The 20,137-nt window shown below is 46.8% G+C and overlaps 1 protein-coding gene across 1 annotated transcript in view; it reads right to left on the bottom strand.

The window, feature by feature from the left end:
* NARS2 (asparaginyl-tRNA synthetase 2, mitochondrial) overlaps positions 1-20,137 on the bottom strand; it is a 491,158-nt gene that overhangs the window by 274,267 nt on the left and 196,754 nt on the right. Inside the window, exon 7 of the mRNA XM_085623239.1 lies at positions 13,902-14,034. Coding sequence (XP_085479365.1) covers positions 13,902-14,034 — 133 coding nt within the window. The remainder of the gene's footprint in view (positions 1-13,901; positions 14,035-20,137) is intronic.

Raw genomic sequence — 20,137 nt, 5'->3', positions numbered from 1 at the left:
CTTCTGGTGCAGACCAGGAAGGTCTGGGGTGCTTCTCTTTCACAGAGGAGCGGGTGCCAGTCTGGAGGAGTTAGAGCAAGTTAGAATCAAAGGTTCATCGTCGCAGAGGCTACTAGCCAACGGGCCAGCAACCGGACAACACGTCGAGCAACTCGGGTGCAGAAGGGCCCCACGCAGAACACGTGAAGTGTGGGGAGCTGATCTTCTTTGCAGATTGTGCTCGGGATTGGGGCTTCTCAATTCCCCAAGCACAGCCTCGAGGAAGCCTCAGAAGTCGCGCTAGTCAGTTACTAGCCACTTTCCCAAGTCGCCGGTCCCACGTCCCTCGTCGTGGCTGATAGGTACACATGTGTCTATATATAAGGTAGGTATAGGAATACTACACCTAAGCAAGGGGTGATTACACGACCTTTCCCCAACTGAGTGATCAGCCAGTTGTGTCTGATTGGAAGGCCACGCCAGGGATGGCATAATACATGCTGCAGCCCCTGGGAGGCCTAGGGTACACCTATGCCCTGGGTACCTAGGGTACACTGTACAGGGTCCAATAAGGTGACCCTTACCAATTGGGTATGTACCTAGGGTACATGGAGTCCATTTTAAAGAGAGAGCAGACAGCCTGAGACCCTGAATGGCAGGATCTCAGGCCAACTAAGTCGAAAAACAAGCTAAACACTAGGCGAAAAGTTGGGGGTAACCATAGTCAGATATCCACCTTCCTACACAACCCCCCCCCCCCAAACGAAAGGAGATAAGGCTGTCCTTGACCAGGTAAGCCTATATTGCCTAAGTGGCCATATAAGGAAGAACCAGCACTGGCATGGTGACCCCCTGTCTCATGGTCCACTAAGCAATCCCTCATCCTAAAGGTATCATAGGGTCTCCACCATAGGGAATCTCTACCTTTGGTGTGTCTTTGCAAAGTAAAAGGCTGGTGTTGAGATGGAGTACTGAAGTGAGTGTCCTCAAGGTGAGGCCTCAGCTTCCTCCAATCATCCTCCACCATGGATGCCTTTCTTTCTTTAACTGAGTTGCACTGTGCTCTCAGGGTCAGCCTCTGGCTACCTAAAGCTGGAGGCTGGGTCCCTTTGGTGGGCTTACTGGAGGGACAGGTCAGGTTTGGGGCCCTAAGGTCCCATGCTTGCCTGTGCCCAACAGAATCCCTCTGGGGGAGGTCCCCAACTACCTGTAAAGGAGATCCCTCAGGAATGTTTTTTTTTTTTGATAAACAAGTTTTTATTGTTTTGAGTGATACAACATAAAAAACGTTGAGCCTGTCGAACTACCATCATACAACAACATAGCATGAGAACACGCCACATTCCCGCCCCCCCCCGAAACCCCCCGTCCCCTCCCCCCCGAACAGCACGCTCATGGTACATTGCCCAACCATTTCCCCCAGACCCTTCAGTATTTCTTTTGGCAGCCCCTTGCCTGGTAGAGAGTCTGTTCCTGTGTCGCACACCAGTCCACCCCGGTGCTCCATTTGGCCAAGCTAGGAGGCTGCGGTAGCTTCCATGCTGCTGCAATGTCACGTTTCGCTACCATTAACGCTGTCGTGAGGAATAACTTCTCTGGGCGTGTGCCATCCAGGCCCTCAGTGATGCCCAGTAGGGTGTGTCTAGGGTCATGTGGCACCTCCCACCCCAAGACCTCCGTGAGTTCGGCTTCTATGCCCCTCCAGTACCCCCCCAGATCTGGACAAGACCACACCACGTGGATGAAGTCGGCCGGCTCAAAGCCACAACGGGGGCAAGCTGCATCAGCGGAGAGGCCCGCACGGTGCAGGCGAGCCGGTGTGAGGTAGGCAGTGTGGAGGTAATAAATTTGAATAAGCCTCAGTTTGGCGGAGGCCGTCACCAGCCTGGGGGCCATAAGGGCATCCCGCCAGTCGGCCTCGTCCAGGGGACCCACCCACCCCTCCCATCGTTCCTTTAGGCCTTCCCGGGACATGGGGGTATTGTTAATAAGAGAGCGGTATATCCTGGAAATACCCCCCCTCCCCAGGTTACCCAGCATGACCTGAGCCTCCGGGGGGCTGTGGTCCAGCAGCCTAATGTCCAGTGGGGTGTAAGTGCGTATGGCGTGTCGCAGTTGGAGGTATCTATAAAATTGGGATGAGTGGAGGGAGAAGCGCGCCTGCAATTCTGAGTATGAGCACATGCGTCCCCCCCGCCAGACATCTCCCAGCTGGGAAATGCCGAGTAGATCCCATGATTTAAAGCCCTCCAGTTCCGCAACATCCCGCAACCATGTCCCGCGCCAGAGGGGGGTGGCGCGAGTCAGCTTCCCGGTCCACCGGGTGTGGCGAAGGGCCGCTCGCCAGGCCAGGAAGATCGCTTTGGTGATGTCTTGGCAGGAGGCGGGGGCGCCGTACAAGCGGTCCTGAATACGTGAGAAACCCAGGTCCTCTAATTCCACTCTGTAGGCCGGGTCGGACCATCCACCCCCAAACCAATCATGGACGACCAGGAGGCGGGTGGCCAGGTAGTAGAGGTAGAGATTGGTCATGCCCAGACCCCCATCAAAGGTGGGCAGGCGACATACCGACAGGGCCAACCGCGGTCTCCCACCCCCCCAGAGAAATCTGGTCGCCATCCCGTCCAGCTCGCGAAACCAAGGCCTCGGAAAGGACAAGGGAGTGTTTTGCAACACATCAGGAATGTTTTTAACCATCACCTGGCTAGGGCTACTAGCCAGGCAATCCTCATCCTTTTGATGGGGGGGTTCTTGTGGACAGGGGCCCTCTTGGGGTCCACTGGCCTCCCTGCCCTCTGCAGCCCTGGGCTGACTGAGGCAGGGTAGAGAGAGCAGGCTACCTGCACCAGACTGGGTCCCACCTTGGAAGGGTCCACTGACATCAGAGGCTCTGCCAGGCCAGGCCTGGCTACCTCTGGGGCAGTTTCTTCACAAGGGGTGAGGTCAGATCCCTGAGGAGGCTGACCTTTTCCTAATGTCTGTCGAGAGGGAGACTTTTCTTCCTCTCCACTACTCTCTGTTTGTGTGGAGTGATCCATAGTTTCAGGTTTCACTACACCTATGTCAGTCTGAGTATGGGCTGAGACCATTACAGCCTTGCCAACCTTTTCAGGGGGGCACTCAGTTTGGGTTTGAGCTGTGACTGTCACAGCTCTGCCAATCTCTACAGGGAAGTCTGTCTTTGCCTGGGCTGTGGCTACCACTGCCCTTCCAACCTTTTCAGGGAGGAAATCTACTTGGACAGGGGTTGTGGCTGGCACAACCCCACTACCCTTTTGTGAAAGGCCTACCATTTTAGAATGGGTGTCTTGTTCAACTCCAGCCCAAGCTGAGAGTTCTAAGTCATTCCCCAGTAAGCAGTCTACAGGCAAGGTTGGGGACACTGCCACCCTTTTAGGGCCAATGACACCTCCCCAGCCGAGACATACTTCTGCCATGGGATGACTGTTCTGTTTGCCATCAATGTTAGTTACCTGGTATGAGAAACCAGGCAAAAGCTGCTCAGAGGGAACTAGCCTATGGGCCACCATAGTGATGCTAGCTCCAGTGTCTCTGTAGGCCTCAGCTTTTCTACCATTGATGTAGGGTTCCTGTCTGTACCTACCCAAAGTGTTGGGACAGGCAGTGAAGTTGGCAAACCCCATGCCACCAATACAGACAAGAGTATCTGCTGTAGGGGACTTGGCTAAGCCAGGGTCCACCTGTGTTCCCCAAGAAAACCCAACCAAATGTTTGGGGGCACTCCCACCACCTGGGGGATTACTGCTGACAGTAATAGGTGGTGTTACAGGAGTAATTGGAGGAACAGTTTTGTTTTTAGCCTTTGGGCAACTGCTGTCAGTTTTCCAATGCCCAGGAACTTTACATTCATGGCAGTAAGGCTTTTTAACTGTGGTAGAGGAGGGAGCTTGGGACCCACCACCCTGTGTGGAGATTTGGGGCCCTGAGGAAGATTTCTCTTTTGTTTTATCCCCACCCTTCTCTTGAGGCTTGGTGGTATCTTTCTTTTGGTCCCCACCCTGATTTTTAGGCCTAATCCTGGTCCTGACCCATTTATCTGCCCTCTTTCCCAATTCTTGGGGAGAGGTCAAATTGGAGTCTACCAGGTGTTGATGGAGAAGCTGGTTTTGACAATTATTAAGGATCTGCTCCCTCATAATCAAGTTGTACAATCCTGTATAGTCCTGCACCTTGCTGCCATTTAACCAACCTTCCAAAGCCTTAGTGGCACAATTCACAAAATCAGAACAGTCCTGTGTCTGTGTCTTCTGGGTGTCTCTGAACATCAACCTATATTGCTCAGTGGTTAAGCCAAACCCATCTATCAGAGCACTCTTCAGGACTTTGTAATTGTCAGCATACTCATCACTAACTGTGAGGAGCTTGTCTCTACCTTTGTCAGAAAAGGAGAGCCACAAGATAGCTGTCCACTGACTCTGGGGTACCTGCTGTACTTTGCAGGCCCTCTCCAAAGCAGTCATCCACTTGTGGATGTCATCCCCATTCGGATATGGGGGGACTATGGGGCCTATGCATCAACAATGCCATTTGCGATTCCTTATTAGCGAAAAATAAGGAATCGCTAATAAGGAATAGCAAAAGGCTATGCATGTAGGAATCGCTATTCAAATAGCGATTCCTTAATATTCCTTATTACCGAATCGGTAATACCGAATCGGTAATAAGGAATACCTACCCATTCATTCCTATGGGCTTGGAGGCCCATAGGAATGAATGTAAAGCCAGTCTGTATTAGCGATTCGGTATTACCGAATCGCTAATAGCGGGAGCACTTACAAGGGTGCCAGGGTGTCAAAAGGACACCCTGTTGCACCCCTGAAAATGATATGTGCACATATGTTGCACACACACATGCTCTAAGGGCATGTGTGTGCGCAACATGAAACTTTGAAAAATGCACAAAAGTGCATTTTTCAAAGTTTTTGCAAATTACCATGCAGTTCATCTTCATGGTAATTTGCTCCCCCTATTAGCGAAATCGCTAATTTTTTAACTTTGATGCATTGCATTTAAGGAATCTCACTTTGGGATTCCTTCAATGCAATCGCTATTTAAGGAATCGGTATTTAAGGAATCCCTATTTAAAGAATCGCTATTTAAGGATTCCTTAAATAGCGATTTCTGCTTTTGGGTTGATGCATTGGGATTGGGTATTTTTAACTTAATACCGGGAGCTATTACCGAATCGGTATTTTACCGACTGGATTTTCGGTTGATGCATGAGGCTGTATATTGCTTAGGTTTCTATGGTCATAAGACCTATCACTATCTTTAGGAATGTTGCTGCCACCAGTGGGTCCTAGCCCACTTAACTTTTGCTCTCTGGCCAGAGCAAGCTTCATCTTGGCAAGGGCAAGTTCTTCCCTTTCAATCCTCAGATTGGCTTCCCTCATTCTGGCCTCATGCTCTTTTCTCTCTGGAGAAGTCATTCCCCTGTGAGAAGAGGCATTGGAGCTATTAGAGACATGAGAGTGGATAGATTCCCTTGAAGGGGATCTTCCTCTCCTGCTTCTCTGGTTAAGTCTACTTGAGGATCTGAATGGGGAGACCCCATTCAGACTCCCATGTAGGCTTAAGTTAGCCTGGCGCTAAGTCTCCCAACTTTGACCTGGCTGTCTACCTCATCTTCTGAAGTCCTATCTGACTCATCTGTAGCGGGTAGACCCTCACCTGTACCTAGGGTACTAACCTGGGAGGCCCTCTGAGCATCATACTCCTCTAGGATCTCCACTAGTTGAATGAGGGTAGGGTTTGAACCCTGTTTTAACTTTCTGGAGGTACACAATTGTCTCATCTCCTGAAAAGTTAGGGTGTCATATCTAGAGGGGATCTTTCTAGGATCTACCCCTCCAGAGAGAGAATCAACTTGATCTCACAGAGACATGATCTAGTGAGGGTGTGGTGTGTGCACCTACCTACACTAGTTGTATCTACTGAACCTCTCTAGTAGTTGTAGTCAGGGTGTGCTAGGCCCTTCAACCTACAACAGCTAGGTCCAGTAGGACTTAAGTATTTATAATCTATGTTATATGTACCTAACAATATCTGTGCGATCTTTCAATTTAGTATCTCAAGATTACAATGGTATTAACAACAGCAAGCTCAGATCCCAACCGCTGCTCACCGATGTGAGAAGTTGGCCGGATATATGATGTCACTAATTCTAGTGTACACCTTGTATCAGTCCAAACAACCCTTATGGTGATTGGTTGTAAAGTCAACCTTATAGACCAGCTATCCTAGTGGTAGCATGGACAAGAGCAGTCTTAGGCTAAACTCTGTATGGCATGTGAAGCCAGCTGTTATACCATTTGTAATCCCTTGAATACCAAATGAAAGGACACCACAACAGATATATATAAAAATAGAATGCATTTATTCTAGTCAAACCCTCAGCACTCTTTATGAGATTCGAGGTAAGTACAACACAGTCTTATTTAAGCATACATTAAGTCACACAGGTAAGTAATACAGTTAGGCCCTAGGGGCCACGCAAACCATATACTAAGTAAGTGGTATAAGAACCACTGTCACAAACACAGGTTAGGCCTAGGCCTAGGGAATCGCTGGGGCTACACTATACTACCAAAGGTTAGGAAGTGGGAGGCCCACGGGATTCAGGTGCAGAGTGGAAACTCTCACGCCTAATGCGTAAAAGTCGATAGAAATAGTAACAATTAGAAATGAAGAGTTTTAGGACACTTCTGGAGTAACTAGGAAGTCGAGACTCAAACTAGACTCTAGGATAGTCAATACCCTTGTGAGCACCGGATTTCTCAAGTTACCTAGCCCACGGGCTGCGGGTGCATAGGTGTGAACTTGCGTCGGGTTTCGTCGTTGACTCCTATGGATGCCTGAAGGAAAGTTGCTGACAGGCAGTCAGTGAAGAGTGTCCGGTGGATCCCAAGGATGGAATCAAGAAGGAAGGATACCTGCAAGCAGAAGGGACAGAGTCTAGGTCACCAGCCAGGAGCCAGGAAGGAACCAGGAAGGAACCAGGTGATGTCGTGAAGATGCAGGTGAAGAGGTGAAGCTTGTCGCAGCAGCCACGGGTACCAGGAGGCGTCGAGGATGACCAGGACCAGGAGATGAGCTGTCCCACGAAGGCTCTTGCTGTCGGCGGCGTCGATGTCGAGCTAGGACCCAACAAGCCTTGGCAAGCGGAACCCACGCAGGATGGAGGACTTGCTGAGCAATTTTTTTATCGCCCCAACATGTGGTTGCACCCCATTGGTTTGAGGAAGATAAGTAAATATTGGATTTAAATGGCTAAAAGTATCACCCCGGAGACAGTAGAACATCAACTCATTGTGCATGGACTACATAAACGGATCAGAACATCATGCCAGATTGGAAGGATGGTGAAATTGAACACTTGATGGACGCATCACACACTTTATGGACTTTCTCTGACAAACTCGAGGTTTTCGTAGCGGGAGCATTTTATTGTTGTTGAGTTTAAGTTGATTTAATGCACTGGTGTTGTATTTTGGGTTCATGATTTTGTGTGGTTGACAGGATAAAGGAAGCCGCCGTGCATGTCTCCGACGTGGAGGGCAATGTCACTGACATGCAGGGAACAATCACAAGACTGGTCACAAGAGCTGGCAGCATGGGTGGAAGATGTTGAGGGATGAGCGAGGAGAAACAGACCCCGTTTTGAGGGATTTCCTAATGGCTGTGAGGAGCCCTCCCCCGAAAAATTCCAGACATCTTGCTTTGTCATCGAAGGAGCACATCGGACCCTTGCTAGATGACCCCCAAATGCCCGGATCCTAAATTATGTGGATCGGGATGCGATCCGAAGACATATTTGTACTTGTGACACTGTCATGTACAAGTCCCAGAAAATCCTAATCTTTTCCGACTACACCAAGCTTGTTCAGGATCAGCGGCAATCTTTTCTTGCAGCCAAACAAAGACTCAGGGACTACGCTACGTGCTGCTCTATCCGGCAAAACTTAGGTGATCTACCAAGGAAAGACCCATTTCTTTGATACCCCGGAGAAATTGTTCCAATGGTCCGATGAAAAAAAAGTCACTCTTCTTCCCCATACTGTGCCACCCAGAGACATGGCCTCCCGAGTCAGAGGGTGGGGCGGTACCCTCCGGAGTCTCCTAGGGCTCATGGCAGAGGCAGGAACAGCTCTGAATCATCCTGGAGGGACCAACCAACTGACACTGCTGATCCACCGGGGGATGGCGGTTGGGGGCCTGTGGTGAAGTTGCCTGGAGAGGAGGTGGGGGAGTCTGCCTCAACCCAGTGATGAACCAAAGAATTGTTTCCTTTGGCCACTATAGAGGGTGTTGGGGCGAGTGATTCGCGTGGGGTGACTCTGGAGCTGCAACATTGTTCTTCTTTTGCTCAGGTGGTGGAATGTATAGTTTTCTTGATGGTTCGGCACGTCTCTCTTGCAGGGGCAGCTCCTCCACTAGGGCGTAGCGTCACCCCACTGCTTTCTCTCAGTACGAGAAAGCCAAAACATAAAATGGTAATAACTAAAAGTTATTACCATTATATATTTCCTTTGCGCATTGCGGGCGGGCAGGGGTACTCTGCTCTTTGAGGAGGGCAGGGGAGGAGTGGTTTGCCCACTCCGGAGTGCGCAAAGACTGTTTGGTCAGCCCTCTTGGGCCGCTCAAGCCAGTAATGCGCACTCTGCCCTTCTCCATGCAGGCTGCATAGAGAACAGGGTGACTCCTTTAGCCCCTGGCTGGGCGGCGTCCCGACCAATCACAACGCTGCTTGCAGTGTTGTGATTGGCTTAGGGGAGGGAGCCTGGCTGTCTGCTTCCTGTCGGAGGCAGGAGAGCAGGAGTCGAGAAGACGCGGGACCCGGCGCGGAGGAAAGGTAAGTTTAATTTAAAGTTATTTTTGTTTTTAAAGTTCCCCGTGATCCCCCTGTGACACCCCCTTCAAATCCCCCCCCCCTGCGACTCCTAGTGCCCGCCCTCCCACCCACGAGCAATGCCGGCTGCAACTGCTCTCTTGATTTCTGGCGAGTCAGGTTTCTGGTGCGGCCGGCACCTGGGGTGAAGTGGGTTAATTAAGTTTGAATGTTAGGACGGGTTTTATTGGGGCTTGCTGTCACCTGTGCTCCAATGGCGCACGCAGCGAGACATCTTGACCCTGCAACAGATGCTTCATGATCTTTGAAGGGTGGGGTGGGTTGGGGACTCCGGGATAATTTTGTTTTTGTCCTTGTTTCTGTTGTGTGCTGCTGCGGGGGGGGGGGGGGGGGGGGTGCTGGGCAGCTGCAGATTCCTCCCCTGAGTGCCTATCACCCTTAGATGGCCTTAGCAGGCAGCGCGGACCCTGCTGCACAGACTGGGCTAGTATCATGGAACACTAATGGCCTCCTGGATAAGATTAAACGGACTGCCGTGCTTTGGGCAGCAAAACGGCTATATGCGGCTGTTCTTTTCCTTCAGAAAAATCATCTTCTGGGAAACCCCTTTTTTGGTGAACCATGGTTATTCACAGGTATTTAATTCGGGGTTCACATGGGGCTCTCGTGGGCTGGCAATACTGCTGTAGGAACATCTTTATTAAGCCATCACTAAGACGTAGTTGGATCAGTGGGGCAGATATGTGGCACTCACAGGACACCTGCATGATCACCCACTGACACTTAATAATGTATGTGCCCCGCCCCCACTGTCTTCCTCCTTGCTAGAGGTGATCACACAACTCCTCTGAGACCTCCTGCGAGCCTGTTGGTGCTGGAAGGTGACTGGGATGGGGTGATGGATGTGACTCTTGACCGTTTTCGTGGGGTGCGGGATGGGAGAGTCGCCCATTCGCTGCTGCAGCCCTTTCTATTAGCGTTGGGCCTTGTCGACCCCTGGTAGATGCTTCACCCGGGGATGCAGGGGTACCCGTTTCATTCCAGGACCCACAACGCTTCCTTCCGTCTGGACTATATCTTTGTTACTAAGACAGTCATCCGCAACGTCATAGATGCGCAGCTTCTTCCTGGATGCCTCTCCGACCAGTCGCCTATCTCGCTCACACTGCGATCTGGCAACCGCTTGACCCTCTTGCGCTGGCGCTTACTGGCATGGTCTCTAGGAGATGCCAAGCTCATCTACCATGTGCATGATTCCCTGGGACACTACCTCGAAGACAATAGAGCTACAGTGCCTTCCCTGGGCATCCTCTTGGACGCGATGCCGACAACCCTTCGGGGGGGGGGGGGGGGGGGGGGGGGAGATCACCAGTTATTTGACCAGCCAAAAAACGCAGAAAACTGCATAAGCGATAGGAACTTGAGGCGCAAATCTGTCATCTAGAGCGGCAGTACATGGCCAGCTCTCAACGCTCACGACAGGGGGATGTAAACTAGATGCGGGAGTGGGCTGTGAGCCATCCTAATAAACGATGCTAAATTGGTGTGACTTGCCTTTAACAATGGAGTGACAAGGCTTTCAAACTCCTGAACAACTTTTGTTCCACTGTCACTTACCATGGCCCAGACTAATGTATTTGTGATGGACGTGGGAACAAAATTATCAGAGAGAAGGTGATAGCTCAACAATTTGCGCAATACTACGCAGCACTCTACAAGTGTGGTGACACCCTATTAGAGCCGCTGATCTCTCGATTTGGTGTTGATTTGCCCCTTCAGGCGCTCACGGTGATCTTGCAGGAGTAATTGGAGGGAGAGCTGACTGGCAAGGAGCTTAAAACGGCCCTGGCTTGGCTCTGCTCCAGTACAATGCCAGACCCCACAGGTTTGCCCAGCGAGTTTTACAAACCCTTTGTGCACAAGCTGACAAGGACTTTGAGGGAGTGATCAGGGAGGCGGTTTACTGCAGCAGGCTGCCTCCTGCCTTCCGCTGGGCTGAAACAGTGGTGATTGCAAAGACCAGGAAACCTCCGGACCAGTATGCCTCGTATAAGCTCATTTCCCTGCTTAATGTGGGAGTGAATATCTTAGCCAAGGGCCTGGCGGATCGTTTGACTGGGGTCATCCCTTCCTTGGTGCACCCAGACCAGGCGGGGTTCATGCCCAGACAGGCCACTCAACACAACATTCGCAAGGTTCACAACGCTATAGCCCTGGCAGCCCTGCTTGGTCGCCCTGCGGCCATACGTCTGGCAGACGTAGAAAGGGAGTTAAATTCTGTTAGTTGGATTTACTTATTTTCCCTCCTGTGGCGGCCTAACTTTGGTCCCAGATTCATCACTTAAGTCTGCCTTCTTTATACGGACTTGACTGCGCATATTCAGGTCGGTGTGGCGGTGTCCGACCAGTTCCCTACTGGCTATCACCCTGCTATTTGTAATAGTAATAGTGCCACTTGTGGAGTGGCTGTGTATTGAGACTTCATGCCCACAGATATTTCAAATGGTGCTTGGGAAAACATGTGGCCTGATACTTAACTCATTCAAATCTGCTATTTTTCTGGTCAGTACCCCGTTGCCAGATTTACGCTGGGTGGCTGGTATACCTGTGGTTGCCCGGGGATTTAAATACTTAGGGCTGTGTGTGACACCAGATGCCACACGGGCCTGGGCGATGAATATCCAGCATTTGTTGGACAGGCGGAGGAGAAGATTTGGGCCGCCCTCCTGTTGACCCTCCTGTTGACCCTCCTGGGGCGGTCCACCATCTTCAAGAGGGTGCCTCTCCCCGTCTTTTATATCAACTGCAGAATTATCCCCATGACCTACCTAAATACTTTTTTTTCTCGCCTTCACTCTTTACTCAGTGGCTTCCTGTGGTATTATAAGAACCCCAGCTTAGCGATTACTAAATGCTTTGGGCCACCTATGACGGTGGTATTGCAGCTGCAGATGTAGAAAGTTACTATAGGGCATCTCACCTTGTAATCGTCAATGAGTGGTAGTCAGACACTCAGGGATACCAAACTTACGCTACTGAAAAATGGGCTCTTGGAGACATGATCATACTCCACCTCCTATATGGCGGGGCGCTCCCGCCGGCATTCCCCCCGGAATCAAGGATATTGATCATGACGTGACACACTCAAAAGAAGGGTTTTTAGTGGTCAGGGAAATTTCTAGGCGCTCTGCGGAAGTCTGAAGGGATATGAGATCAGTATGGTGCACTTAGGCGAGGGGATAAGCCCTATAACCCCCCAACTGAGTGTGGGTAAAGACCCTCACAATATAACATTTGACACTAACCTAGGCACACATAATAGTAAGTAAGCAGTATGTCAGTATAAACATGAACTACAATATAGAAGCCACGTGTTTCGTCGCATGTGGAACAATATTTCTGCGACTTCCTCAGGGCTGGGTTCCGGGTTATGGACCATAACCCGGAACACAGTGGTCCGTTCGGGAGGGTCTCCAGGCACACTCGTCCAGAGGATCTTTGTTTCAGATCATCGACGTCCGAAGAATTATCCGTTCCTTTTTTTGAAAGCCCGCCCCCCCACGGCGCCAAGCAATACTTACTACTTTTACCCCGACTCCCTAGGACTCCCTAGGACGACCGGAGTTCACCTGATTGTCTTTGCCCAGCTGGGTTGGAATTATCACCGGCTGAGCGACGTCCAAAGCTATCAATCTTCTATATACAGCCCTGAGGAAGTTGCGGAAATATTGTTCCAAATGCGACGAAACATGTGTCGGTTGGTTTTTCTCTTGTCTACAATGCAACAGGACACAGAGCTGCAAGAGGCTGGTAAAATTCATATTGTGCTCACAAAATTTGTAATTCATATTTTAGAAGACCTTCAGTAGGAGAGGCAAAGGGATGGAGAATATGTCAGGTTGAGGAACAGGAGCTGCAAAGGGGAGGTGAGATTAAGGGAAGAGAGTTTCAGTGAAGAGGTAAGAGGAACAAGGGGGAGCTACAAGGAGGGATGTGAGAACAGTATGCTGCTGAAAAAATAAGTGATGGGGCAAAGGACAGTGGGGAGAGTAGAGATGGAAAAAGGGAGAAATGTCAAGAGAAGGAAAAGCTGCAGGATGAAAAAAGGAGCGTCTACTGAAGCCTTCTGAGAGAGGGAGGTTAGCTGTAGATTGAGGGTGTAAGAGAAAAAATAGGAAAGATTTAGTAACAGGAGAGAAGCGATGAGAGAGCTGCAAGGGGTGCTTCTCATGACACCTCTGCCCTCAGGCTGGAAAAGTAAACTGCCTCAGAGAATAAGACCATGGTGGCCTCAATGGTGCTCATCTCCACACCCTAGATAAGGCCTTACTTTGAAAAGTACTAGTGATATTGCTGGAGAATTGATTGGGTGAAATTTGACTTGATGAATTGTACTGTAAGGGAATTGTTTAAGGTGTTTGAGATTGTGGGTTTGGTTGCCATTACTATGATATTTGGGAGGATTTTATTTTAAAGCATTAATTTGTGAATTATGTGGAAGTGTCACCAAGAAAGGCAAGCGGGAGACAAGTTACTGTGAGGTTTATTCGCAGCTTTTGATAAAAAATATCACGGATGGTATTTTTTTGAGCGGTATTTGGAGACGTACTGCTGAGGTTTTGAGGTATTACTGTCGGAGATAGTGAGGGAAGTATTATTGTGAGAGATTTTGGGGGTGTTACATATCCAAATGTATTAGAGTGACAGGAATATTAGAAGGAAGGGATAAGGGAGATGTTAATGCAAGAGATATTTGGATGTTCTAATAGGATTCTGATTGGGAGGTGCATGCCTAGCTAGTCGCATCACTTCTCAAAGCAACACATGCCCGTCTAATAGCCTTCCTACTTCATCTCTTGCCAGAGGGCAGCAAAACTTTACTTTGCCCAGAGAGACAATAACCATTTCACTGGCCTTAAAGGTACCTAGAGAGAACTGAATGCACATAAATTATTAAAAATAACAGAAACTATTAAAATTGGCTATTAGGATTTAAATAAGTGTGAAGGACACTAAGTTGAATAAAATAGCCTTCTTGCCTCAAACACAGTACCTGCATGATGTCCTGGAGGGTCTCTGTGAAGGCTATCTCTGCTTCCACCATGTAAAACTCCGCAAGATGCCTCCGACTTTGTGAGTTCTCAGCTCTGAATGTCGGGCCAAATGTAAAGACTTTGGTGAACGCCCTGCAAAGCAAGGGGAAAACCTTAAAAAAAATAATCACTGATGAGGCTGAAGGAGTAACCAGGTATAACAGAAAATATCACTAGCCTTTTATTAGTTATCAAGTGTTGGTTTCTTCGAAGAATACAAACATTGGCTACGTACTCAAAGAGTGGCATTCTCCAATAGTTCTTCTCCTACTCTCCAATGAAGTCCAATAGATTCAAATAGACAACACTTCAATACCATCGTTGCAGACCAAGGGGCACCTCAGCACTCGATTAATTTTTACCATCAACCTCATGTGGTGAGCTCGGTGCTGAAAATCAGGGTGCACACACTCAACTAGTTAGCCACTAGTACTACAACTTCAACAATTACTTGACCTACGAGTTGCCTTAAATCATCAAACACCGATAAATCGTAACTGTCTAAACAATAACTTTTTTATGTATTTAAACAAATTTTCAAGAAAGACTTCAGACATGCAACATTCATTACGACTGTTCATAGTCCTTAATATGATCAATGTGTTTTCTTCTCAACCTTTACTATCTTTACTAGATCACCAAATTTCAACTTTCTTCTGCCAGCTACATGTTTGGCGGTACTCTGCTTTATCAGCGTATTTACTTTACTCCGTATCTCACAATCAATTCTTCAGAAATGCTTGATGCAAATCACCTGTTCCATTTCCCGATACTTCCTTATATTCAGATTTTTCTTTCGATAATACTTTTTTGCAAACAGAGTCTTTTTTATTAAGCTGCCCATGATACAGTTTCTTCCTCACATAGTTCGACTCGCTTTGTCATGTGAAGAAGCTGTATCATGGGTATCTACATAAAGTTAATAAATTCTGGATAATAATTACACTACAATGTTCAGGCAAAAGAATCACTAATTCTGAGATGAGAGGGGATTCATGGTGTATGGATGCTTTGACAGTATAAAAGATGCACACTCTGGAGATGCCTTGCTACAGCTAACTCTCGGTTCTTCACTATGCCATCTTTTACAAAGTCAGCCATGTATTAGGAATCCAACAGCCTGGTAGGGAGTAAGCCTGGGCAAGCACTACGCTATGCTTGCGTAGTTTGCGAAGTTTGCGCTACTTCGCACTACGCGAATTGCACGTAGCATAGTGCAATCACGCATAGCGTAGCGTTGCGTAGTGCAGCGGTCATTTTTTGCTTGCTCGCGGTCCTCAACTTCAAGTTGGCGACCGCGAGCAAGCAAAATGACATCCCGGCAAGACTTTTTCCTCGTTCGCGATCAGCAACATCAAGTTGGCTATCGCGAGCGTGGAAAATAAACCTCCTGGCGAGATTCTCAACGCGGGGAGGTCAGGTTTCTCATTGCTTGTGGTCGCGCATGCTCACGAGCGCTCGCGATGAGAAACTACCAGTCCGTGTTGAGAAAGCTGCCGCTCGAGTGAAAATCTACTCGAGCGGCAGAAAACTACAGCTCGCACTGTGCAAGATGCCGTTTTCAATGATTGCACAGTCCGCACTGTGCAATCATTGAAAACGGCATCTTGCACAGTGCGCACAGGGTACTACGCAGTTCGCGAAGTGCTACGCGTAGCTCGCGTAGTGTGAAGTGCAGTTTGCGTAGCTACACGTAGCGCTACTTCGCGAACTACGCCCAGGGTTAGTAGGGAGGGTGGTGTACTGATGAATCAGCGAATTAAATGAAGTTTAGGAAATAAGGCGATCAAAAAAGATACTTATCAAAGGAAAAAAGGCTGGGCATAATGGTGAGATAGAATTACCTTAGAGTGGTAGATAGTAAAAACAAGTGTAATGTTTCAAAAACAGAATAGGAGTAACTTAGAACCACAGAGAATAAAAAATAAATTTGCCTCTGTAGTTTATGTTGACAGAACACTCCATATGAAAGTCCTTTGAATTGTGAATTCCTTTAGATCATTTGTGGCATACTTTAGGAAAACACAGTATGAAATTCGGACTTAAGTCCCAACAAATGTGGTGTAGGTTGGTCTATGTTGGGGAAGGGACAAAGTTACGAGGAAAGCTCCAAGCAAGGTGGTTCTTGGATGATTTAACATGGGAATTCCCACAGAAAATGTTATGCACGAAATGAAGAATTAATAGAAATACACCCTATTTTATAGACATTTAAGAGAGAGGATTTTGTATTCTACAAAAGAGTCAGTCTTCCACGAAGGGGTATTATAAAGAAAATCAAGAAAAATATTCTAAAAAATTGACCCAAAACCCCCTAGAACCAAAGGGGAAAAATACGAGAACCTGCGTTAAGAGCACCGGTGTTTCTCCCCACTGTACGGGTAAGGAATGATTATCTGTTTTCCCAGGTAGGCTTTTATTGTTGAAGATCCAGCTTAACGGCCTGGCAATCTCATGTGCACCAGTACAACCAGTGTAAGCTGTCGAGGAAGCCATAGAGACCCCGCCCTATTCGAAGGGGTCCAAGCAGGTTTTAGCCAGACCACCAAGGCTGTGTTTAATGTTAAATAAACAGTCTCGATAAGGTCCATCAAAGGGGGAGACGATCTCAATTCAAACAGACCTTGGAAAGAATAAGGACAAGCATGTACAGATCCTGAAAGAGCAGATGAAACAATTATTTCTTTATTATAACATGTTAAAGTTGGGGGAGAAAGGAAAGAAGGTAAAACCCTTAAATTGACTGAATCTGCTGGGTACATTCAAGTACTGTCCCCCGTTAAAAGACATAACCAGCGATTTAAAGCACGTGTGGTTCTTGATTGGAAGTCATTAAAGGAAATAAAGGTTACACTGTTCTCCAAGGCAATAAAGAGTATGATACTGGTAGCAGAAAAATAATTAAATAACAAAGGGATTCAAGTGGTTCTAAATCACAATGTCTGTTCTCATTCCACTAGAGCCTTCCTTAATTGTCATGTAGGGCTTGGACCTAGACAATTAGTCCTCTTTGCAGAAGAAAGATATACTAATCACTTCAATCAGACAGTGAGGCAGGGCAAGCATGGTTTATTAATGACTGTTGCAGTGAGCGATGCAAATCAATAGGATTGCTTGCACCCGGAAGTCATAGGTTGGCAGGATTACAGTGATTTTAGTTATTTAGATTCGGGCACGTCTCCCCGAGATTATCTTTTGCTGCTTGTATAGAAGGTGCCTAGGTTAAGCAGTATGCTTAATTTGGAGGCATTTAGGAGAATATTAGAAAAGAATGATGTAATAAGTGGCCAAGAAGCTAGGCTACTGTGGACAAATCTGAAGTTTCGGGTTTTAGTTTAATTTACTGTGATGCAGTACAGAATAATTCCAGATGTAATTCAGGTGGCCTTATCGCACTAGTCTCCGCTAAAATTGCTAAAGGGGTTTCGCAGTTCCCTACAATGTATGAGTGGTTGCACACCGTGAAAACTGATTTGTGTAACAATAGGGAAGCTTTAGGGGATCTGATAATTGCAAATGTGTAAATAAACCCGAAAGAAAGTTCTCAGAATAAGGACAAATTCTCTTTGTTCCAACGTGATTTAGATCTTATCTGTGTATTATATTCTAAGGCTCTCGTAATTCTGGGCAATATTAACATGCGCTTGAAACCCCTTCAGGAAGAGGCCCTATGGGGTCTCATGACAGCCTATTCGATACCGGCGGCAAATTTTCCAAGATGCCACAAATCAAAGTTAGTGGGGAAATTGCAAAAATACTTGGAAACAAATAGTTTTGTTTTCGATGAATGGTCGCTTCTGGACCGATTCCCTGACAGCCCAAACGTGTGTAAACAGGAGAATCTAATGGGCCCGATTGATTAAATTTTAATTCAGGCATGCCACTTGCCTCTAATTTTGGAGTTCAGACCTCTTGCATTGCCTGGTAGTGATCATATACCTTTAAAATCCACAATCAATTTGGGAACAGTGGCTAAAGTCACAATTTTCCCCTTGGAGGTGGATTTTCCCCATCAAACTAGGACAATAATCTGTCCTTTCCATATTCAGTTGTTGTATGATTTGTAAGAAAAGTTTAATTTGAATGGTTTATCTCCCTAGGTAAGAACACTGTTTCCAACTATGATACTTTGATAAATGAACTGGTCAACTGTTTGAAAGCGAATTGGAAAAAGGGTCCTCTAGGAACTACAGTTCTCCATCTACAAAGGACAATTAGGTCGCCTTGATTCAATTTCCATTGTCAGAACCTGAAAGAAGTTGAGGAAATTGAAACGGCAAATCATCTATCCATTGGAGGTAACTCTTACCATGAAGTTTTAAATGTATACAAAGCAAGGAAAATGCAGAATAAAGTGCAATACTTTATGGATAACTGGGAGGAAATGTTGGCCATAATTCAAACCAAGAATCTTGGAAATTCTGTAAATTAGTGAGACTAGATCTACACGGCAAGGAGATCAGAGCTGGAAGTACAGATACAAAAGAGGCATGGGTGGTTACCTGTTTTTGATGTATAATTGGGAAGGTGGGGTTGACATACTTTTGGGAGCGCCAGCAGTTAATGACATTTCCACCTTATTTTCTATATCAGCAGTGAAAGACAAAATTTCATTGATCAAATTAACTTGGCCAGCTGGCCCGGATGATCTCCCAGCTGTAATAATAAAATCTAACATTGACAGGTGGGCCAAATTATTTTCTGAAATGCTTAAATAGTATACCTCAGCTAGGGCATACCCATTAAACTGGAAAAGTGCAATAATAAAACCTATTCATTAAAAGGGTGAGCCAGGGGACCCAAAGAACTATTGATTAATTAGTTTGATCAATGATGGTGCTACGTTCTATGCAAAGATAATATTAAAAGCTCTTAAGCAATGGTGTAAGGAGACTGATTTGATCACTATGGAACAGGGTGGTTTTAAGGCAGGACACACCACTTTAGACCACTACTACATTGGGCTATAGCGCAGAATTCCATAGAGGATGGGGAGTATTTTATATATTTTACATGGATTTTCGGGCCGTGTTCGATCTAGTGAATTGGGAAATGTTGTGGTTTAAATTAAAATTGCAGGGAATCCCGGGTAATATCCTAGGAATATTAATAGATCTCCACAAGGAGAACTGGACCTCTGTGGAGCTGGACTCCAGGGGTAGTCTTTCATGATGCTTTATCCATCATGAAAGACTACCCCTGGAGTCCAGCTCCACAGAGCTGGACTCCAGGGTAATCTTTATTAATACTGGGTTGCGCCAGGGATGTTTACTGACACCCACGCTATTTGCTCTCTTATTAGCAGATCTACCAAAAACGCTCCTTTTCACCCAAATGGGAGGCTCTTGGATAGAAACTGGAGGACTTTAATAAACGCAGCCAAAGGAGAAAGTTAATAAGTTTTAATAAAACCATAGTTACGACTTTTGGCACGAAGCAATATGGTTGTGTCTGGACAATAGGGCAAACTAGGATTGAAGAAACTTCTGAATATGATTATTCAGGGATATATATTTTTTTTAATAAGTTCCTTACTTGGTCATCCCTATTATCTACCTTAAGTGCTAAAGCACTTTCAACAATAGGTAGATTAAAAAAAATTAAGAGCGATTATGAGGGCCCTTACCTTCTCCCAGTGTTGGCGACATATAAAGCATTGGTTCCAATGCAAATCCTTTATGGATTGGAACTATTGGATTTGAGTAATTTTAGACACTGAGAAAAGTACAAGGGGTTTGTTTTAAAAAAACAAAAAAAACGTACTATCCTTGCCAAAATGTACCATGGTTTAAGTCATAAGATTGGAAACCGGTCTTCAGTCCTGCTTTTCCATCTCACTGGTACACTCCCATGCCTTTTGGAGTAAGTTGATAACATCTGAGCAGCCGAAAATTGCCAATTTTTGCAAAGACGAAATTATTAAAAGTACAAAAGTGAGCTTAGTTAGGCAAAAAAAGGTGAGGATGTGGTTATGTGCCGTAGCTGCTGTTCTCAGAATCAATAACTTTGAAGTGGCTTTAGCCCTTCCTAACACAAAAAAAGAATTGAGAGAACTGGGACAGACAGTTTCATGTGAAAGGGGCCTGTATTACTTACGCTCTAAGACCTCTGCTTTTGATTAATATGAATCTCAGGATTTAAATGCTTCCTTTTCATATCTGCATGAACTTGCAAACTTACAAATGCGCAATGCAAT

Source organism: Triturus cristatus, chromosome 8, assembly GCF_964204655.1.
Source record: "Triturus cristatus chromosome 8, aTriCri1.1, whole genome shotgun sequence".
Taxonomy (NCBI): domain Eukaryota; kingdom Metazoa; phylum Chordata; class Amphibia; order Caudata; family Salamandridae; genus Triturus; species Triturus cristatus.
The sequence above is the reverse complement of the archived record's forward strand: the minus strand, read 5'-3'. Positions and strand labels throughout refer to the sequence as shown.